This window comes from Megalops cyprinoides, chromosome 16 (genome assembly GCF_013368585.1).
Source record: "Megalops cyprinoides isolate fMegCyp1 chromosome 16, fMegCyp1.pri, whole genome shotgun sequence".
In the NCBI taxonomy this organism is placed as follows: Eukaryota; Metazoa; Chordata; class Actinopteri; order Elopiformes; family Megalopidae; genus Megalops; species Megalops cyprinoides.
In genome coordinates, this window is record NC_050598.1 from 13,716,352 (window position 1) to 13,739,736 (window position 23,385).

At 42.2% G+C, this 23,385-nt stretch overlaps 2 protein-coding genes across 2 annotated transcripts; both read left to right on the forward strand.

The window, feature by feature from the left end:
* The first annotated feature begins 1,176 nt into the window (after window positions 1-1,176).
* Window positions 1,177-15,861, forward strand: LOC118791113 (lateral signaling target protein 2 homolog). The gene is made up of 13 exons (XM_036548374.1): window positions 1,177-2,038; window positions 7,143-7,283; window positions 7,679-7,816; window positions 8,263-8,465; window positions 8,831-8,920; window positions 9,050-9,139; window positions 9,465-9,566; window positions 9,655-10,326; window positions 10,782-10,897; window positions 11,520-11,636; window positions 12,062-12,175; window positions 14,449-14,552; window positions 15,134-15,861. Exons 1-13 carry the CDS (start codon window positions 1,997-1,999, stop codon window positions 15,254-15,256), a joined length of 2,052 nt encoding a protein of 683 aa, XP_036404267.1. The 5' UTR covers window positions 1,177-1,996; the 3' UTR covers window positions 15,257-15,861.
* A 1,309-nt stretch (window positions 15,862-17,170) lies between these two features.
* On the forward strand, window positions 17,171-20,948 carry mxd3 (MAX dimerization protein 3). The gene is made up of 6 exons (XM_036549008.1): window positions 17,171-17,287; window positions 18,054-18,156; window positions 18,671-18,700; window positions 19,509-19,623; window positions 19,952-20,117; window positions 20,810-20,948. The coding sequence occupies exons 1-6, from the start codon at window positions 17,218-17,220 to the stop codon at window positions 20,926-20,928; spliced, it is 603 nt and encodes a 200-aa protein (XP_036404901.1). The 5' UTR covers window positions 17,171-17,217; the 3' UTR covers window positions 20,929-20,948.
* The last annotated feature ends 2,437 nt before the right edge of the window (window positions 20,949-23,385 follow it).

Sequence of the window (23,385 nt, forward strand, 5' to 3'; positions counted from 1 at the left end):
ATGGCGGAGAGCTGGCAAACCCCGGAGTTCAGAGGTCACATACATAGTGCTGGCAAAATGGCGTCAATACAAATTCAGGCACTGAAGCACAGTGTCACCATATTTACTGAGGGCAACATACAGTCAAGCAAAGTCTATTCGTGTGTGCTTCACTGTCTGTCCTTAAGTACAATATTATCTTATAAAATGTATATTTCTGTCGACACTTGAAACAGAGGTGGTTTGTTTTATATGCTTAACGTCTCGTCATTCTGAACACTCTCTAACATTTAATTGTTAAAATTAAGAAATGAATCCGTCGCTCTGAACCTCGACATCACAAAATAAAACGTTAGCAGGGATGATATCCACAGTCAAATAATCGATATGCGCACGTTTTCAGATGTTTTGTCAGTTCAGTTAAGTAAAGGAATATTTAATTTTGTTATCATTTATAAAGAAGTTCAATCTATTCAAAGTCAGTTTTAAGGAGCAAATAAGTGGAAGACATAGCAAAAACCTACAGAAACAATGCAAATCTATTGATGATGTGAAACATTAAGGTCATAAAGTAAATCTGGAATGTGGCATTGCATAGTTTCATCGTTTAATGTTTATAGTTTAACGTTCTCAGCTCTTTTGGTCAGTTTACACGCATGTCTCTAAAAGGACCCAAATGACAGACAATCATCTAGCATCAAGTGTATTTAGGGATATCTTTCTGGGTGACTTACAAACCTCAAGTCACATCAGGGCTCTACAAATAAGAACGTGGTCGGGTTAAAGAATGGCTTTTTGGTGTCATCGCCCTGCTGGAGGTGCCATCTAAGTTTGTCATGTGTCTGCGAGCAGTCGGACGGGGGTAACTTCACTGGGGGGGGGCTTACGAGAAAGGGGGCGGCATGTCTGGGTTTGTACTTCTTGCTTAACCTGAAATTTGTTACTGGGAACTTTCTTTTCCCGGCATGTGGCCAACCAGAAGGACTCAGGATTTACTCAACCATTTCTAAACCTAATGCCATCCATTTTATGCAGTAAGAGGTTCCACACTGATCCAGAATCAGCGTATGAGGGCATGATCAATCACACTCAGGTGAGTCGGGGTGCAAAAAAAAGGTGGTGGCCATGTGACGTAATACACAGTCACTGTTTTAACAGGCGTGGAACAGCAAGCAAACTCATTGTAGAAGAGAATAACGAAAAGGAAAACAGTCTGAACATGGGACTATTCGCAGAAATGTTACCTGGTTTGGATTTTAAGGAATTCCTAGGTTGAAAAATCGGTAGAACGACGTTGGCTACCTGAAAGATCTATCACTACCAATGTGCTCATCGCCTTGGTAACTTACTTCGTGGAAGAAAAAAGTGTTTCCGAGCATGCGGGCGGGGTACTGTAAAGTTACCAATAGGAGTTCAAAGGCGGATGAAGCAACACAAGACACGATTCGTCTGTAGGCTACTTTAAAAAGTTGTCTTGTAGAGTTAACTTCGTTTGATTTAGGTGTATACGAAGAAGGCTAAGATCGTTAAATAAAGAATTACATTCCATTTGATGGAAATAATTCATCCAGCTAACGATAAAAGGGAGAGGATTGGCAAGCTTAAACACATTCAACGCTCTGCTGCTGCGGGACATGCGGTCTGCCTTGAAGTTGACTAAAATGACAGAGCAGAAGTATGCAACCTGACGACATAGCTAGCTGATTAGCGAGCTAGCGACGACCAGGGAACCTAGGAAAAAATCTCATTATAGAAAACACGACGAGCAATACTGGATACACAGTGTTCAAAGACACAGTCGGCTACGGGATAAGTTGTCTGAAGAAAAGGGGATCTAATACTGGAAATCAGTTTTGTTGAAGGAAAAGTTTTCGGAAAACCCAGCTAAGACTGTCAGTAAATGACTCTCTAGCTGGCAAGGCTATCGATAATATCATCGGCATCTGAATACCCACAGAACTGGCAACGGAAGCATGTAACTTGCTTGTTCGCAAACTTTTGTCAAATTAAATACAAAATGTTGTCAGCTCTCATGAGACGTTGGCTCAACAGGCCCAAGGTAAGATCTTAAGCCGTACTTTCAGTGGATAAATTCGCTAACTCGTTTAGCTAACATTCTCCAGTACTGTACTACTTAGGCTATTGGGAAACGTATCTCTGTTTACAATGTCGCTGGCGTCTACAAGCAAGTAGCCCCCCGTTTAAAATGTGTGTAGTTAGTTGGTTCCTTAGCACGGTAAAGAAAGATAAGATCACTTTATTTTCACTTTGACTGGTTTCAGTTGAAACCTTGTGGGTAGGTAGGTAGACTGCTTCATCATCAGACTCGATGACTGGAGTGTGGGTTGTTTTATGTGTTTGCTACATGTTTGCGTTTTGAATGTGCTAATCTGTTGGTCTTAATGCATAAGTAGAAAAAAAAAAATCGATGCGATGGCAAGGGAAAAGCCACGAAAACACACTGCTTTTCGGGGGCATAATGATTAGAAAGGCCGACGTTTAAGCAAACATTCAAGCGGGAGTATCTATAGATTAGAAGTAGATTTGTTAAACTTTATATCTGTCACATGTCAGACGAGGCAAAAGTCCACACCTCTGTGTGTGGTATCACCTGCCTCTTAACCCCCGGCTTGTGTTCATTTAAATTGAATGACTTAAGTAGCCTATGTTACTCAGATAAAGGCAACAAACAATGAGCTGATCATATGCCTTTCAAACCAGTTTCTTTAGGTTTAGTTAGATGTAGCATTTGACACAGTTTGCGTGATCGCAAGGCCTGCTCATAATCTGTTTGAACAGTCCCCGAAAGTTTACCTACACTGGAGCTGATTTAATCAAGTTTAATTAATTTAAGTAAGATGTATTAAATTATGTGTACATTTCATAGTAATTGATCAATACAACCAAGTAAGTTCTGAGGTGGCAACAGGTAGCTAAGTGGTCTTTGCTCTAAATTGGTTCTGTTTAATTTAGCCATGCTATATTTTGAGACGGCAGTTGTGTCATAAGATTAAATATTTCTTTGTAGTCTAGTTTGTTCCTGCGCCAGTTTTACGGCTTTTAGGTGGAGAAGTTAACCACCGAATTTGATCACTTAAATCAGGAGAATAGGGTTGAAACAGACTAGCATTCAAAGGCCCCTCAATGAATCGAGAGAGGATTCTGCATTAAATAACCAAACCCTGATTATTCAATTAGCTGAATTGTAAGCAATTTGCTTTCAGAGAATTGGACGTGTCTGTCATTTTCCCCCGGCTCACTTAAGTTGTACAACAATGTGGACCCCTTCCGTGTTTAGCTGGCTCATTAATTTCTTTTGTTAGCGAAAGATCATTGCAAGGGCCCATAGTAATATGAAAGAGCCCCGGGTGCGCTGCACGGCATGGTGACTCCTCACGATTGCCCTTTTAATCCCAGATCTTTTCGGTTGCGACTAATCAGTTTGAGAGAGAGCGAGTTACGGAGCGGCTCCCCCCAAAGATATGGCAGTACTTTGGTGATACTGCTAGATGGCAAGGAGCCACGAATCTGATAACAGAATCTACCAGAGATGTTGCAGTAGGCCTTAATTGTTTTGCGATGTGCGGGGCAAATTCAGGAGGACCAGAGTGCTGCTGCTAAGTGTTGCTTTCTTTTCAAAAGGACAGAAGTTGGTGAACTCTAATTCCTCTTTTATTTGGGAGTTCTGTCTGTGTAAACAGATGCTTCCTTTGGCTGAGCACACATGCAGCAGTGTTTGCACGCTCCCAGGTACAATGTGTTCCTGTTCACGCAGGTGATAAAGGTGTATTTGAAGACTGCACAGAGAGATTAAGGAAGCCTTTTATTGTTTAGGCCAACCCTTTACTCAGTCAGGGGTTATCCACAGCTCTTAACTGTCTGTCGGAATGAGACTGATTCGTATGCTGTTTGAATTCTTCTACGAGACAGCTCCGTCAGCTTACCCACAAACGGATGAAGTGGTTTAGTTTATAGTGATAGATCTACCAGGGGCGATTCTAGGATCAGACCTTCAGGGGGTCTCGGCCCCTAATGAGAATGTGATATGCATACAGTGCCTTGCAAAAGTGTTCAACCCCCCTGATATATGATACTTTAATCTACAACAATAATACTTTTAATGAACAACATGGGTAAGTAACATTAGATTTACACAAAAATGGAATATGCTGTTTGCAAAAGTATTCAACCCCTTTCACTTTGGCAAAACTCAATTCAATTAGGTACACAATGTTACCTTCAGAAGCAACCTAATTAGTTGGGTGGTCTATTGTAGTGTATAATAATGGTTCAAATGTACAGTAAATATACCATAAAGCCCATTTCTATCAGAATAAGAAACATTGTTACTACTTTTAACTAAAATACTAAAGTGCATCAGTTAGCTCCTTAGGTGGCAACTGTGCAAGCAGACTAGCTCAGAAAGCTAACATTAGCTGATAATCTCTAGCGAGCTACGTCAGCTAACATTCTTTGACACTGTTCACGCCATCGAAGTATAACCAGACACTTTATAAGTAAGGAGTAAACCACGACTGGCAGTGCAGTTCAGTGGAAATAACACTGAATAACACCACGACAGGGTGGTGTGATGCGGCCCCATAACCACCCTGAAGAATAATTCAGCACTCATATTAAATTAGGATACTATTTTATTATTTTTGAGCAAAATATATATTACAATATGTGCATATCTGCAGAATATAGTCCATTCATATAGCTAGCTTGACACATCCAAACTTTAAAATTTAATTATTTTAAAATGTACTATATTAGCCTAAAAAATACTACATGTTACACATCTAGGCTTCGGCTACTCAAACTACAGTAACTTAGCCCACTAATTAGAAATTTCTGAAATAGCCAGCTACACAGTGTCCGCTTAAAGTCTCAAAGTCTCCATTCTTGCCAAAAAGGTTAAATGTTATTTCTGAGAAATTCTCCATTTTAAGTGGCAAATGTCACGGTGTATTGGCGATGTCACTTTGTTGAAACTCTATCTTAACTGTAACGTTATCTAATGTTATTACAATGTTGCCGTTACGTTCGGTTATAAATGGAATCTTCAGTAAAGTTGAATGAGCTTGCGTATTAATTTCAAACGGTGATAAGGCCTCTTTTACTGAAACTATTTCATAGCCGTGCATTATTACCGTGCATCTACTGGGAAATACTGCACACTCTTCCAGCCAATCAGAAATGAGTATTTAACCAAGCCATGGTATAAACCTGTTTAAATTGTCATTTGAACCTGTAATTGTTTGTCCCGTCTTTAACAGACAAGTTTGCAAAATCTAACGTTGGAGGGCTAAAAATGATTTCAGAAAATGATAAGCATAATAATAATAATATTATTATTATTTAGGGGTGCTGAGATGAAATTTAGGTGTGCTTGAGCACCCATAAAGAGTTTAAAATCGCCAGTGACATCTACACTAAGCCTGTCTGAACAGTTAGATCTGACCACTTAATTTCTGACACTTTTTACCACCGCCTTTGAAAGGAATGGTATCTTTTATATTTTAATTTTACATTTTGAGTGAATACAGCCTTACTACTTGAGTAAAGTTATTGTTGATTTAATTCTGTTTCTCAGTGATGAGCAGCTTCAAATCATCTTAGGTGCCAGTCTCTTAACTCTTTTCACTCATGATTTTATGAATTCATTTTTGAAGTTCCAACTTCCAGTCTTCCTGTTTTTTTAGATTACATTATGGAGGGTACATCAGGAAATATGTGCTTACTGTGCTCATGTGATGAGAAGTATATATTTATAGGAGACCATACTCACACCCTTTATTCTGCTGCTTCTTGCAATCCATTACCATAGCATCATGTGCCATTTAGCGACGATAATTATAGGTTACACTTCCCCCACTATAAAGTCACTGATGATGACATTGACGGTCAGTGACCCTGGCTTTAGTTGGGCTGTGACCACATGATCACCTGCTCAAAAGCTGTCCAAATTACAGGGTGATCTAACAGGCCTGCTTCTTGATCTGTATGTTCACACCATGTCAGTTCCCCGGAATACGATTTTTGATCCTGAGAAAAGCCACAGGGATAGGCCAAGGCCTGTGTAATTACATTCCGATCCCTCTCATCTGATGGCTTGTGCAAGACAACACAGAGACGTAGAGGACACGTCTGGGCTTGCACTCAGTTAAGAAAGTACAGTCACTGACGTTGAGGCGATGGTTTCCATTAAAAGAAGGCACACTCTGTAGCTCCCAGAACTCTTTACCTAAAAGTTGAAATATATTTTTATGCTGTTTACTGATTTATGAATTGAGTTCTTGTGGTACAGAATGTGGTACAGAAAATCTGGAACACAATATTATTCATCCAGAATTTAAGAAGTGAATACAATCTACTAGAATCATAATTCACTGCTCTGTCTTAAATCAAGGCACGGTCCAGAACTTATAAAATTCATGAAAAAAAAATGAGACAACTTTAGTTCATGGTATATCCAGGAACCGACAAGGCTCTGTCTTGATCATCATTATTTTTATTCTTGATCATCATTGTTCGTCACAAAATTGTCTGGTATGTTAGTGACATCACAAGAAATTTTAGTTTTTAAAAGAAGCAGAATGTAAATTCCAGGGTTTTCCCACCATGGTGCTCAAAAATGACTTTTCTGAAATAATTTGAAATTAGTTGAATATTATCAATGTCCAATGTCCTGGCCTAGTGAAAACCGAGAAGAGACAGATCATGCAACAAAATGGAGAAAAGTGGCAGCTTAGCAAATTGGTTGGTTGGAAAAAGGGATAGCCTTGGAGTATGAGGAGAAGGCAACTGCAGATATATGGCAGTGGGTTGTAAAGCAGTCCAGTTGCTGTGTAGAGCCCATACTAGTGAATAGTATATGAATCACTACCAGAGGGGCACCCTCTGTAGCTATTACCTTCCTCAGTCTTCACTTTGTACTACAGCAGGCCTGGCAAAGGCAATGAAATGAACAAAAACTGATTAATAGGTGGTTGGATTTCACACACTTGTTTGCATCCATGAAGGTACAGATTGATTGGATTCCATTTTTAATAATTTTTTGCATATCCATTATTCATTCTTGAGCTGTGGGTAGGGTCTCAAAGTGAGTCCTAAATGGGTTGAAATGTGCGTTAAAGAGAGGAAACTTCTCTTATCTTCAGAGGTCCGACAGCCACCCTCTGGCCAGGTTTTACTTCGCGGATGAAGAGGTGACACGCGTGACGGTGGAGCTCAACGCGGTTGACCTGCGGAAGGACCCCCAGAAATACCTGGTGCTGCTGAATCGGCTGCGAGTGAGCCAGGTAACCCAGCCGCAGTCCTCGCTCTGTGCAGTGTTATCTGGGGCCGCGACAGCTCTGAGAAACCACTGTTAGTGCAAGCCATCAGCGCAGTGGGACAGAGCCTCCTTTGAACAAACATGTGGTGTTAATGATATGTATATGGTTAGTAGGTAGTATATGGTAATATACTTGGCTTCCCTTGTCTAGTCAGGTTGGACAGGCTAACTTGTGGTAGGGATTGAATGGTGTTATGCTCACCCTCACTGGTTTGGGTGTGTTGTTAGCCTGGTCTGACACTGCTGCTCATTCAACTTGAATGGATACACTTATGTTCTATTGTGCTGGAAGTCATTCTGGGTAAGAGCGTCTGCTAAATGAATGTCATGAAACTGTACCTATTGTTCTTTGTGCATCAGGATCAAATGCTGCGCTCCATTGAGCTTGTGATGGAGGACTGCATCCCAACACAGAGGCAAAGTCGCGACTACCACGTCAAGTTTCCAGATGAGATCCTGCACGAGAACCTGGGCGTGCAGCTGTGGTTCGCTGCTGAGGTGAGGTTTAAAAGTCACAGAGAGACACTTGTTGACTCATGTTGCAGGTAGCATGTTGCTATTGCTAAGTAGCGATGGAAGGCTGAGGTATCATGAACCCCTCAGTGCTTGTAGCTAAAACGCATTGTCGATCACTTGGCTTTTATGAAGCAATCAGATGTTACTCTTAATGACAGAACTCAGGTTAAAGTCGATGAGTCACTGATTGCATAAGATGACTTGTCCCACTTTTGACTTCATGAATACTCACTCTGACTACTACTACTTAAATTTGTTATTTAAATGGCTCCATTCATTGTGGCCAGTCAGCACAAGCATGCATGGTAGAGCACTGCTGACGTAAGATACTGCCAAAGGGGAACATTTCTGAAGCGTAGAGTTCAGGTTGTGGGGCGGGGGGTATTCCCGGTGCTCTGTGTGCTAATGACTCTCTGGGGCGTGGGCAGTGCCTTTCGGCAGGCTCCTTTCTGGAAGTGCGTGAGTCAGAGGGGCTGCTGCTACGCCCTTTGGCAGAGAGGATGCTGCAGTGCCTGGAGGAGGTGAGGCTGCAGCTGAGGGAGCAGAGCCTGGTCGACACCCACAGCTACACGCCCGCAGTCAAAGAGGCCCTCCTGCGCTACGACTCTGCCTTCTCCCAGTTTGAGCTCAGGTATTTGCCTCTCCCTGCTGTCAGTCTTGGATGGACATGCTGTAACAGTTGTCTGTGATTAAGAAGCAAGCGTTTTGTACCATACCTTTTGCAATTTGTCATTTGCTGTTTTATGTACGGAAAGAATGAACCCAGCATTTCTTTATGAGCAGAGAATTAATGTCTCTGAATACAGCTTGTGTGTGTATATGTATATAATGTAGCTGCAACACATATAAACATGTTATAGTTTAACTTTCAGCAAGGTCCCGTTCTTGCAATGCCAAGTACAGCTGTTCTCCTTCACATCTTTCCTCCTTCATTTGTGATCTTGAGAAAGGCATGAGAGTGGGATGGTGTGTTGAACATTGGCTCGCTTTCTACAGCTATGTTTCCACATTGATCCCAGTGAAGTCTGCAGAGGAGCTACAAAAGCAGCAGGAAATCGTAGTATTGTTCTGTGAGACCGTCGACAGGTCAGTAAAACACCGTTCTCAGAGGGTAAAAAGTACTTACGGAACCAGTTACAGCCATCCCAAAATGTGTCCAAAATTTAGAGGACATCTCCACGCTTAGTGTCCTTTCTCTCACTTTACCTTTTACAGAGCGCTCAAACTGGGATACTTAAACCAGGAGTTGATTGATGGCTATGAGCCGCTTGTCATGTTCACCATCCCAAGGCTTGCCATAATCTGGTGAGTCTTTTGCGACATTTGCTTTCTGTGGTAGAAAAGTGTCTTTTTTGAGTGTAAATAGAAGAATCAGTCCTTTGTATGATAGTGCCACTGATTCATCCCCTCACGGGCTGCCTGAGTGGATCCTGCAATAACATTCTCTTACTCTGAGGCAATGGAGGCCAAAAGGTCCAGGGAATCAGTTAAAGTCAATATGAACTGTTCTTGCCATTTTTATTGAAAGGACTGTTTTATCATTGGTTGCTTTAAGACCATTCTGAATGCAAAATAGCATAGGTAAAGAGGGTGCCTAGAGTTAACCAATCTTTCATCATACTCTCTGCAGTGGCCTGTTGATCTTTCCTGATGGGCCTTTGAACCTCCAGAATGGGTCAGAGGGTATGTCCAGCCTCTTCAGCCCTTTCTTCACCCTACTGCAGAAGATAAGGTGAGCTTGAGGTGTCCTGGTCTTTCTAGCCTGTCTAACCTAGAGTAACGTAGAGAAGCTCGCTGGTCTCACCATGTCTTCTGCACAGGGACCTGTTACGCATTCTGACCAAGGAGGAGCTCTACATCCTGGAGAAGAGCCTCTGCACGGCAGAGTCCAGCGAACTTCTGCGCTCTTCACCCCCCTCTGGTGGAGCTCTGCAGTCAACGCAAGTCAGCAGCTCCCCAGTTGACTATGAACCGACGAGGGCCGGGGACTGCGGGGAGTCCAGGCACAGAACGTTTCGTAGCCCGCGCCCGTTCTCTGGCCCTCTTTGTCCCTCGCCGTGCCCTGAGAGCGAACTGTGCCCCCACAGCGCTGCCCTGCCTGACAGCCAGGCAGCAGTCCATAGTCCCGGGCAGCCCAGGCTGTCTCCCGACAGGCCGGAGGGTCTGCTTCCTGGGTCTCGGTGTGTGCATTCCAGTCCCCAACCCGAGGAGCTGGCCCAGCACCGGCCATCAGCTGCAGCCCTGTGCTCCGGCCCCAAGCCCCAGGCGGAGTGCGCAGCCGGGCCGCGTCCCGGGGAGCAGGCCGGCTGTACCGCCGGTCCGCCCGCCCCGGTCAGGGAGCGGTGCTATTACTACCGCGCTCCGGCAGAGCCAGGCGTCGGCGGCTCTGGTGCAGAGCGCCAGTGGAGGCAGAGGATGATGAGACAGAGCTGGCACTGCGGGCAGTCGGCCCCCGGCGCCACATCACACCACCACAGCAGAGACGGCAGAAGGTAAACCAGCGTGATAGCAAATGGCTGAGGAAAAGACACACACACACATACACATACACACCACCGTCCATGGAAACTCGGCAGGCTCAAACTGACGAGTGTAAGCAGTGAAGGGCTTTGGGCTTGAGAGCAAGGCAGGGAGCCTTTGAGACTGGCATGTGTGTGAGAGAGGTTTTAATGAGGCTTTAGCTACTCCAGCCTGCGTGGGGATGGGCGCTGTTTGTGAGAAGCCCAATGCCCCAGCTTTAATGATGGGCCTTTTGAAGCGGCCGGTCCTTCGTGAGCGAGTGCTTTACGGCTGGCTTCACCTCCACTGTCAGGCCCTTGTTCCGTGTGGGAATGAGGCGGGAGGGTGTTGAGGGGGCAGCGGGTGCTTTTGATAATTTCCTCCTTTGATATTTTTCTCTCTATGGCAGTATGTGGGGGTCATAAATTGCCTTTGTCTGTGTTGCCAGTGGGCATGGGCACAGTGCTGGCCAGGCTGGTGGGAGAGACATACTGAGAACAGACTTGCGGGCACGCTACAGCAGCAGCAACGACATGATTCACCGACTCTTTGTCTGCATTTCAGGTAACTGCACGCCACCCCCTCACTTATCACATTGTTGCTGTTTTTTAATAGTTTTTAATAGTTTTTTTGTGCAGGGCATTGAATCTCCTGCAAGAGTCTTCTCTATAATACAATGATTGTAGAGTGAATTACTTTAATATCTCCCTCTGGGGCAATGGTATTGCAGAATTCACTAAATGTCGGTCACTAATGACATGGTAAATCTGTAGCATATGGAGAGTTCAATAAAATATTACATTAACGTATTTAATTTCAATATTTACTATGCATTTTTGATACTTTTGCCTTCCTGTAACAGTCCTATACCTGAAGATTTGAAGTAACTCTTATTTTATTTACTATTGCAATCCTTTTATTTGCTTGTTTACTATTTGTTTATTTTATTATTTATTATCATTTAATTTATGTTATTATCACTTGTTTAAAATGAGTATTAATTTAATTGCTGTAATTTTGACATATATTTATCTGTAATGCTCCTGATTAGAAGAGTTCTTTTTGCTTTAAAACATTATGGTTACTGTGGAGAGAATTGTAACCCTCATTTCACAGTTTGCACCTGAAACCTCTTGAAGTAGAATTGTTTTCTTTTTGTTGTGAGTAAAAACTTTTCTGCCTACAGGAGTTGCTGACCAACTTCAGACAAACTTTGCCAGTGACATGCGAGCGATTTTGAAGTGCGTGTTTGAACTTATTGTCTCTAGAGATGATTCAGAGGGATCCAACATCCAGAATAAATGTAAGCATATGTCATCTTAAATTCCAGCAGTGGTGCTCTGTGTCTCTTCCAGTCCAATTTTAGTGATGCTAACCGGCTTCCATTCTTTTGTATCATAATCGTGAACTATAATGGCAGTTATTTTGCTGTAAAATCAGTCTCTAAAATGGCAAATGGGAAAACACCATAGAAACACTTTGCAATACATATTATGTTTCTTTCCTCATTTAAAAGGTCTGTTTTCTTTAAATATTTTAAATGACTCCTTTAAATATACCAGGCCTTCTCTAAAACCCATTAATACAGTTACAGCTGTGAGGGGACTAGCCTTCTTTTCACTTAGTATTCTGAGCCTGGCAGCTCAGTGTGAGTTTTTCCACATGACACATGACCACAGTGTGTCATATTGCACTGTTACACCACCTATTGCTTTTCTCTGATTCCAGTGATGGAGGAAGAGGAGGTGAGGCGGGGGGAGGAAGGCCCTCGCCCCAGTCAGGAAGATTGTGAACTGTGTGAGGATCTGAACAGAGGAGTGTCCAGAACGGGCAATGCTGGAGGTAAGGGAATTGTGTTCTTGCCTGTTTTGATTTTTGGCTGGGTATGTGTTTGATTTAGGGTGTGTGTTTGTATATATTCTTTACTTTTCCCCGTTATGGTGTTGAGAGAAAAAAAGTATTTTCTTGATTGTGTAAGCTTGTATAATCTTGACCATGCCACTTATTAATCATTCGCAGCTGGGTGCCATGATTTTCGGTGGACATAAATTCTTAGTGGCGTTCCACCTCTGTCAAGATGGCCTGTATTGCTGTGTGGCAGATTTCTTGCACCAGCATGAAGTACCAAAGTTAACAGTGCTTAAATTGGGAAGACCCCAGGGAGTCAATCTGTAGAGGCTTATCAAGAAGAGAGCTGACTAGAGGAGAAATGTGATCCTCCACCTGGTTCCTCTTCACTTTGCATGTTCCAATCAAGTTTGCTCCTCATCTTGTTTTCTTCTCCCTTAAACAAGGGCTTTATTCTAACATAATCTTAATTCTCTCTCCCTTCATCTTTCTTTTCCTCCACATGAATCCCTCTTATCACAAGTGGACTTTGGGATAGCCACTTGGCTTCCAGCAAAGATTATCTGACTTTTAAAATCACACCTATTGTTCTGGCTCTTCTTTGAAATTCAGAATAAAAGTGTTGATACTGTTGTGTGGAGCAGGAACAAACCATGGAATTTCTGTCCCCATAACTGTTACTGTATCACACAAATGCAAAGAGGTGAAAGGTGTACTCCTTATGCAAAAGTACAATGTAATGACATCATGTACAATTGTAAGATGTAGTCATAAATATTTCCAACTATTATGAAGGTCATTTTTATATAATGTATAAAGGGGACTATGCAGGAGAGTGAAACTGTGCATTCATACTTTTGCAGAAAATATGGCTGCTTCCTCACCTAGATGCATAGATTGTCTAAAATAGGATGGTCTGAGTCCCTACCTTTCAAAGTGTTTTTCTTTCCTTCATTTCTGGAAACACAACAGCCGATGAGCAGTAGAGCATACAGAAAAAAACTTTCCTATTTCCCTATGCAACTCCATGGCAGTCTCTTCATTGATGTGCAGAAGCAGCAATGTTCTGTCCACAAAAGTCTGAATGCAGAGGAATGATTCAGTGATCTCCATGTCAGATTTCCAGCCTTTACTTGTCTTTATTTGGTCTCACTCTTCCTTCCCGTTCTTGTCATGGTGGTGGAATGGGTCAGCCACCATCTCATTGTCACCCCCCTTGTCTGACACCCTGTCGCTCTCTTTCTGTGCTGCCTTTCTCTTATCATTGACATTTATCAGCTGCCTGGTCTTACTCATTTTCTTGACAAACTGGATTTCTGTCATGTGTCCTTTCTGCTGTCTGAACCTTCCTCTTCACTTTTCCACAACATCACACCCTACTTTCTCTCTCCTTATTACCTCTTATTAAAACTTTGTATCACCAGATCCTTCATTTTTAAAATCTCTCAGCTGTTCGTCGTCTAATCTTCCACTCCACTCCTTTTTGATTAGTCTAACAGCTCCTCTCCTGAAACAAAGGAGGGTGCATTTCTCATTGGATCGGTTTAAGTAGACCTTCAAATACGCAAAAAGTAATTTTGCAGTGAAGTGGAAACTCCACAAATACGTTAAGAGGAAAGCTCAGCCATACAGATGTATTAGTGTTAATCTTTGTTCACAAAACTGTGAAGATTATGAATCTGGCCATGTTGGTAAATGCTTCTATTCTCAGACCAACAGAATTGTCTCCTTTTATCAATCTTACCCATGCCCTCCTCCTTTGAACCACATCAGTTTCCTTCTACCTTAGATCTTGGTGCCCATCTACCTTTACTACATCTGTCCTCTTAGAATGCCATCCTGCTGACATCTGTCCATTATCTGTTCACAGAATGAGCAGAATAATTCATTTGTTCTCTGTCTTCAATAAAAGGGGCAGCAGTGTAGCATAGTGCTAAGAAGCAGGGCTCATTGTTGGTTTGATTCCCCACTGGGGCACTGCTGCTGTACCCTTGGGCAAAGTACTTAACCCAAAAATGCCTCAATAAATATTAAGCTGTATAAATGGATAATGTGTATAAAATTGTAATCTATGCAAGTCACTCTGGATAAGAGAATCTGCTAAATTACAGTAGTGTAATGTAAGGCACGGCTAAAAGTCTTTCCCTTATTTTAAATTTTTTGCAAGCATTCCAAGGTTGCTTTGAAGGTTGCTCGGTGTCTCTCCTTTTACACCTCTCTCTCCTGTTCCACCTTCCTCCCCCCCCCTGACGTCTCTGGATGAACAGGTCCCCCTGTGTGGGTCCCGGACAGTGCCTGTGACCACTGCACCGCCTGCCAGGCCCCTTTCACCCTGCTGCGGCGCCGACACCACTGCAGGAGCTGCGGGAAGGTGCGTAACCGAAGGAAGGCCAACCTGTTCTCTTACCTGACTGCCTTCGTTCCATTTTACAGCATTTATCCATTTCCCGCAATGTGCAATGGGCAGTGGACATGAAGCATAAAAATAAATAATAATTTAGCTAAATTAATTCAATAAGTAGAAGAAATTCCATACCATGAATCTAATTTGTGCACATGCACTGAGTGATGTAACAACAGCAGAAAGACCGGGTCTTTGTTTTTCTTTATAGTCTGTACTAATTTATTGCTGATTAATTTGTAGATGTCCCTGCCAAAAGACAAGCTTGGAATCATATGCTGTGCTCATTTCTTAGCTTCTGGTCTGACACAGTCAAACATGACATGTCTATTTAGAAGTTTTGTTTCATGATATTTCAAAGCCCATTAAAATGACGGGACAACCTGTAGTGTTTGTGGCATGGGTCAGTATTTTCACTGTGTGGTGGTAAGCATTTAATGTAATTTGGGTACATGAGTGCCTTTGCATGTATACTGCTGTTTATAAAAAATGGTCAGAACAGATGTTTTTTTTTCCCCTTCCCTAATCTTTTGACTTCCTCTTGTGCTCAGATCTTCTGTTCACGTTGTTCACCCAAGGAGGCTCCCCTTCCACGCTTTGGCCAGCAGACGCCAGTCCGAGTGTGCAATCACTGTTTCAACTTTCACGTCGTGGGCGAAACAGCACAGCTTTGACTGCAGCCAGTGAAAGCTGATGTCTTCTGGAAGAAAAGTGCCTTTCTTGATTTTGGGCGCAGACACGAATGCAATGTGTTGTCAGAGACAATGAGTGCAATGTCTGAGAATATCCTTAGTTTATACTCTGTGCTCTGTGCCATATTGCCACTGGGTATTTGATTCAGCTGCTGTCAAACAAAAGGATAATCTCCATAATAGTCATGTAAGAAGCTCCAAATTGCTGTATAATTTTAAGGTTATGTATGATCACTTTTAAATTTTATACTGGTGACTTGTTTAAAAAAAAATGCTAGTGGCCTTTCTTTGTATTTAGTCTTTAAGGCAATTGTCTATAAACTCCATTGAAAATAGAGTAAAATTGTTTTCTTTTTTTTGGTATTGTATACCACAGTTCACTGATTGTGTACATCTTTTTTTCAAGATGATAATCTGTCAGAACAAACTGATTTTTTTTCCCCATTATTTTCCTGATGGCTTTGCAATCTGTTGCTGTAATTATATATTTGTGTGTTTGTCACCCCACTGGTGCAATAAGTGATGGGTCTTATTTTTACAGAGGTAGCCGAACTGAATTGAAATAATTAAAAAAAAAAATGAATGCATTGATGTTTTTTTTTTTTTTTTTAATGAAATTTCATCATTTTGACAACAGTTTAAGAGTGTATATGTTGTTTTAGGGTACAGATAATCTGAGTAAGAATGAAAAGTAAAGTTTCATTAAGGGCTAAACGTAAGAAGGAAGTGATGATAAAGTCAACGTACAATTTATTTTACTGTAAAACTGTGTGTGGTTCGCAGCCGACGCAGTGTTTAAGAATGCCATTTCTCACCTTTTTCGGTGTAACAGATTCGCTAATAAGATGCGGTGTTGTTCCATATTACTGAACGGTACCCTGTCGCTACTTTTTATTTTGATGGGGATGGTGTGACATTTCTGTTTCACAAAACAAAGTACGCAAATAAGACGACGCAAGTGGCTACCACACTAGGTGAACCCCCGAACAAACTTCTTATGCTTTCGAGTTTCTATTTCCCTCCATCCGTAGATACATTTGAATTTAAAATATTAGGTTTCCCGCCCGTACCTAATTCTAGACTAAAACGTCAGCCCCGGTTTATTTGTTGTAGTGTCCACCAATCCGAGTACGCCATCACTGCTCGGAGGGGGGCGTGTGTGCACGACGGCCCCAAATATTAACGTATTGTGTGTTCACGGTCTTCCGTACAGAGCAGGCTCTGCGCGAACCGACAAAACCTTCTAGTGTATGGATACGTCAAAGTAATAGGTGTCTGTCGAACAATTCAGATTGTATTATTGTCAGTGGGTCTGCGCGGTACCTGTTCAAAATTGACACCCGTGAACAAACAGCAAGTTGCAATGTCTGGAATGGTCATCGCGCATAAACTATGCTCTCTGTGTTTTCTTTATCATGAACAAGTGAATGGGTAGGTTAGGATAATACGCTGTTGTCGTGGATGACAAATATTTAACACGAACTATATGTTCCAAAAAGACAGCGAATAAAAAAAATCATAGGGCCGGAGTAGGAATAACATGCGTTCATAGAACCCAACTCTTTAGAGTTGAACCTTGGACTTCCGGGTTACAAACTTTAATACAACAAAATGAAAAAAAGCAAAAATGACATGTTTCTTCATTAAACAGTCGGCACTCTAAATCCACTGTTGCCTATGGACACTGGGGTCGCAGTACAGTACTGTGATAAAACAAGTTAACTCTACTGTTCCGTGATGTTTGGCGACAACGTTTCTTCTGGGCGTGTAGCTGAAAAGGGCCAACGTTGCAAAGAAAGGGAGTGGCTGTAACGAACGGAGGGGCGTGGTGACTGTGACACCACCCACTGCAAGAAAGTCAATCGCTTTTGCTAAGCATAACTGCTGATATAGAATTAGCCAGCGTTCAGCTTTCAGCGTCCTTTCGCTTGATTTTGCTAAAAATGGAAATCAATGCAAGCAACATCCAGGTGCTGTTGCAAGCTGCTGAATATCTGGAAAGAAGAGAAAGAGGTAATGTCAAATTTGCAATTAATTTACGCTTAAACGACCTAAATATAAATTCTTGGTAAACAAATAGCTAGCGAGCTAATGTTAACCATCGAGATTCGGTACATTGTTCATTTAAGTTGCATTGTTCTTTATTCAATGCCTTTCGGTGTATTTTGTTGGAAAAATATGCAGTCATAATGGGAAAGGGTCTAACTCTGTAAATCAAGATTTTCAGATTTTAAAATCGGTGCAGGCTTGTAGCCAGAGCTGTTTAATTTTAGTAGCTTGCTTGCTTGCATCGATAGCTATGCCTGACTCACTGACCTACATTTGAACACAATGTATACAAAGGCGCCAAGTTGACCCTGATTTGAAAACGTACAGTGAGGCACAGAATGAATGAAAGTGTGTGAAAATAAGGGCAGTGCTTTAATCGCGATCGCCCATCCAGTATATATCTTGAAAGCTTGAGAATATTTAGCGAATCATTGTCGGATCGTGTTTTAAATTATAACGGTGGCGCCAAAACACGACCTGTCACTGACGCCTACGTCCACCCGAGACATAAAATTGTGGAATAGCCTGTATTGTGTCTATAGCTAATACAGATATAGGTACAGAAACCAAGTAATGCGTAAGAATGTGTGCAAGAATGATAGCCAGCTGTTCACTTGTCAGCGTTATGCTCTGTAAGTTGTCCTGATTGGTGCTATGACCCGTCTCTATGAAAATGAATGAGCACTGCACAAAGAATTAACCGAACATTGTTTGTCGCTTTGTCGCGCAGAAGCGGAGCACGGCTACGCGTCAGTACAGCCATTCTACAATAAAGGGGTTTCTGATAAGAGAAGCAAGCAAAAAAATAAGAAGAGTGACGCTGACAACACCAGGTGATATTACATAACTGGGTGGGGACGTGGTATAGGTCGCCGTCTTTTTTTGGAAAGTGTTTTTTTTTTTTTGTTGTTTTTTTTTAGTTAGCCATCTAGCAGCTGTTGTATATGTATACTTGACTAGCGAACCAATACAGAATTGGTTGCAAGTTCTTTATCTTAATATATAAAATATTCGATATGTATGATTAATTTATGATTATCGTTAAGAAAATGGTTTTCAAATTCTCTGACAAAAATGTTGATCAACAATACAGTAGTTGTATATCTCGAGCTGTTATAATTTAATGTAGTTTAACCAAGTGCTGAAGCCGTTTGCACAGCACAGAGGTCTGGGGAAGTGGGGCTGGCAAATGTATTCTGGAAATATGAGCACAAGTTTGAAAAGAAGTGACTCTCACAACCATTTTTGCATAATTTGCGTGAGGAAGGTTATTTTCGGTACTACTTTATCAGTCTTCTCAATAGAAAAAGGGTGCACTGTTTTTACTTATTTATTTTTTGTTCACAGGTCGGTGCACAATGAGCTGGAAAAACACAGGTAATGACCTCACTGAAATATTTTTGAATATGGCTAGTATGTGAGAGCCAACAAATAATGTATACTTGTAATATATATCTTTTACATATCAAATGATTGGAAAACAGATTAATTAATTCATTCATTATATTCAGTAAGTTACAGTACTATACAGTAAGTTACAAAAGTGAATTATGCTTGAAGGCACAGGTTGCGTGCTCTCACTATCGGTGGGAAGCATTACAGAAAGCATTGAGAGCCAGTTAAACACTGTTAAAAAGTACATAACCACATGCTGTCTTTACAAATACATTTTCCTGTAGTATGTATGGTGCATCTGTCACCTGGTAAATACATGGTATTATGCAGTCCCAGAGTATTTTATTATGGGTACAGTACCACTGTGATACTACTGGTACTGTGATGGTACTGTCAATAGATAGTGGTGGTGTGGTACTACAGGTGCTATGAAACGCCAACCATGTTGAACATACATTTGATATAAATCTTGTAGTAGTTTAGGTGGCAGTGTGGTTTGGGAACTGGGACTGTAAACATAAGGTTAAAGGGGTCACAGCCATTGCACCCTCTGAGCAAGTCACTGTACTTAATAGTTTTGCAAAATATCAGGCTGTTAAATTGGAAAATGTTTATGTTGTAACCTGTGGTATGTAACACCTATGGAATGCCAGTAATGAAGTCACGAGTATTCTATATATGATATACCAAGATCGCTTACAGCGAAAGCCTTTCGGCATTTAATGTGTTCTGGTGTGACAAGACCAAGAAACGGTGAGAGCCTGTATTTACGCGAGTGTGTCCGTTGCAGGCGGGCTCAGTTGAAGCGGTGTCTGGAGCAGCTGAAGCAGCAGGTCCCTCTGTCCCCAGACTCAGTCAGGAACACCACGCTGAACCTTCTGAGGCGAGCTCGGCTGCATATCAAGGTGAGAGCAGAAAGAGGGTGGGATGGGTGCAGGGAGAACCTGAATGCCCCCACAGTGGTTCTTGTTTGTTCCAGCTGTGACCGGATACAGTTTGTTCACGTGGGATTAGTTTGTGTTCTGACGTGGCTCTGTGTTTCGTGCCGCTGCAGCTGCGGCGGTGACAGCGTTAATGTCAGTGCGGTTGTGCGCGCGTATTGGCGTGCGAGTGTGCACGCTGGCTTGCGGGCGTGTAGGTGTGCTTTTGTGGTTTAGTGTTTATGTGTGTCTGCGTGCGTGTGTGCGTTTCGGCGGACGTGACTCAGACTTCCCTCCTCCTGTGTGATTTCAGAAGCTGCAGGAGCAGGACGAGCGGGCCGAGCAGCTGAAGGACCGGCTGCGCTGGGAGCAGCGCGGCCTGCGCGTGCGCCTGGAGCAGCTGCAGGGAAGCGCGGAGAGGATGCGCAACGACAGCCTGGGGTCAGCCATGTCGTCGGAGAGGTCTGACTCTGACAGAGGTGAGGCCCAGCACACCTGAACGGGTGCTGTTTCTGATCTGAGAATGGGAGGCAGGAGAGAGAGGTGCAGGGCTGGACTGCATAGAGCCCCCTGATTCTGGACAAGGGCCGTGAGGGAAGGGAGCAGCCCCCAGAGCAGGGACTCCCCCAGAGGAGACTGAATCTGGGATCTTTCTCTCTTATGGGACAATGTTTCTTAAATTGATGTACAGCGTACAGGTATTGAATGAGCTCTAGGCTATACAGCGGGCAAAGCAAAGTAGCAATTTAAGAGTGAACTTTGTTCTGTTAAACAAAAAAATCATTCAGGAAAAAAAATCAGGGTCAAGAAACTTAAATATTTTCTCAATTTGAAAAATTTCCTGTGCTTTTGTACTGCAGCTTAAAAAAACAAGTTTTTCAGAGCTTGACAAACAAAAGTGATAGTATCTTTAAAATGCTGCGAGCATATTAGAAACATGTAGAGACAAGGGCATTAACAGCTGTGGTTATGGTCTGTAGACTGCTGCTTTTCTTCTCAACTACTGGTCCATGTATGTCTCTTTCTATGTTCCATGTAATATTTTCAGACAAGATATATGTCTCATTGTCTCTCACACACACCCACACACACAAAAACACATACGTATTCATCTCTACTTCACAGACTCTAAAAGTTGCAAAGCTCTGATGCCCTATATTCTTCTTTGCAGAGGATGTGGAAGTGGATGTGGAGAGCACAGTCTTCATGTCTTTGGAGTCTGATGGCCTGGGAGCCACACAGACAGAGGGAGACCACAGCTACTCCACCCCTGGCCGTGCCTGGCTATGACACCACCTTCCCTGCTGGTCTGGCACTTAAATTTAAAACATTTCCAAAAAAAAGAAAAGGAAAAAAAAAAAACAGAAAAACAAGGAAAATAGTGAAAAAGAAACAGAACAAGTGGAGGGATGGCATCTGAATTTTTTAAAAAGTGCAGTTTTGGCACCCTGAAATAGTCTCGGCATTAAGAGCAACAACTTCAGTGTCCTCATTCGCAGGGCAGCAGTTATTTAACAGCAGCTGGTGTGTCAGTTCATCGATCCATGCAGCACTGGACCACAACAGACCGGATCGATGCTGTCTGAAGATATCTAAGGAGCAAGCCTGGTGATCCAGACTGCAAACATGCTTGAAGAGGACTAGGCCAATAGCACCATGAACCAAGATCATGCTCAGCTGCCAGGAGAAATCGTCAAAGTCAGTTAAGCTCTGACAACATGACAGCATGTGCATAAAAACTCTTGGCCTGTCTGTAACCAGTTATAGAGGGACAAGTATGTTTGCCGAATGCACCTCTACTTCTGCTTAAAAGGTTACTGAGCCAGACAACAGCCCCACAGTGCAGCAGATGTGTTTAAGGGCTGGGTGGCTTACATAGGCTAACAACATCACATTGCGCATTTATGCAGTGGACAGTGAGCACTTACATTTCACTGTGAGACAGGAAACTTCCAGAAGTTGCCATGTAAATGCTGTTTATCACAGGGGAAAGACGATGACTCTGCCTCCGTGTGAAAACAGAGAGAAAGAAGGTTGTAGGCCACCAGATTACGTGCAGTTTAGATGAGACTGGTGGTGATCTGAGATGAATGGGTTCTGAAAGTAGTAGGACTAGTGACTAAAGGAAGCCTGTATAAGAAATAATGTTCCATTGGCTTTGTCACGGTTAAACATATCCAACTCTGCATTATGCATTTATGTATATATAATTTTTTTTTTTTTTTTTTTTTTTGGTTACTGTTGACATGCTTGGTGTGGGAGATGGTAAACTGAGAAAGCCATCGCCCACAAAAATGATCCATTTTGTAGTCTCAAAAAAAAACAAACAGACCTCATGTCTGCTTGGTACCAATGCAAAGCTTACTGATCCAAATAACAAACATATCAGCTCAGGCGTAAAGATGGTCCTTTTGTAATGGACAGGTTCCCTTCTATGGTAATCGGCATCTTTGGTCTGGTTATGATACCAAAATGTATCTCAATAGGCATTCATTCATCTTTTCAATTTGAATTGCTGTGACTGGTTGTAGTCTTGAAGTCTTGTGGAGACTTAGGAATTCTAAGGTGGACTTTCATGTGATAGGAAGCCCTCAGTTTTGCTGGTGTTATTTCTGCTTAACTTTTACATAATGTACATCCATAGTAACAGTCCCTGGAGGAGGGATGGACACAGTGGATGGATGCTCCTGAAAGGACACACTGTGGTGAACACAGGTGTCACAAAACTTGAACTTTCTGGTGTAGGATCAGGTTAGCCTTGTAGTCACATACTTCCAGCATTCCGGTGTCAGCGGTCACAAAAAATGACTGCAGTGGTGGGTAGGGGTGTATGACTCTCTGCCTTGTGGCAATATTATAATATTTATAAGGAATCTCTCTCTTTGGGGGTCTTTGCCCCTTGTTGCGGTCCTTCTAAGTCTAATCTGAACTAGACTGCAGGGTTCGCTCTTCTCTTCAGGTCTCAAGCTTCATTTCAGCAGTGGCCACCTCAGCTGCTGCCTGCACTTGTCTATGTTTTATAAAGCTATCCAGGAAATGACCTGAAGGAATATCTGTCTGTCTTTATTTAAGCTGTGTTTTTTTTTTTTTTTTTTGTTTGTTTTTTCCATGTTGCACAAAAATATCCATGACGCACTTGTATTGTATAATGGTTTCAGATGCCATTGCTGACCAGTAGCAACATACTATTACATTTCAACTCGTATAAATGAGTTGAAAAGGCATAAAAGACGTGTCTGTCGGTCTGTCGATTTTATTTTACCCAATATTCTCCAGTAAAGGAAAGTTTGAATACTTTGAGCAATCCAAATTCTGTCATTGAGGAAGACAAAATACATGTGTCCAATCTCACTGCAACATTTGTCCTTGTTTAAAGCATCGGCAAGCAACTTACATTTTTCTTTGGTGCTGATGTAGCACATATGGTGAAATTCGGTGACTGTTGGTGTCACTGTGTTTACAGTGAAACAAGCCACTTGTCTGTTACCCAAATTCAAGGACAAATCCCAGAGTAAAGGGGTTAGACTGAGCCATGTTTTCAATGTCAGTACCATAAACATTGAACATTAATGTGAATCCTAACATCTAAATTGAACAATTATGCATTGTTATTTCCTGCCAAGTGTTTCTTCCTGAGATTTCTGTCATGTTTTCTGTGTGTTACTCTCTGTAATGACCCCTATTTTATCCACGCATGTTGAGCATTGTGACGATAGGACAGTAGCATGCTGTGTGTATTGGACCCTT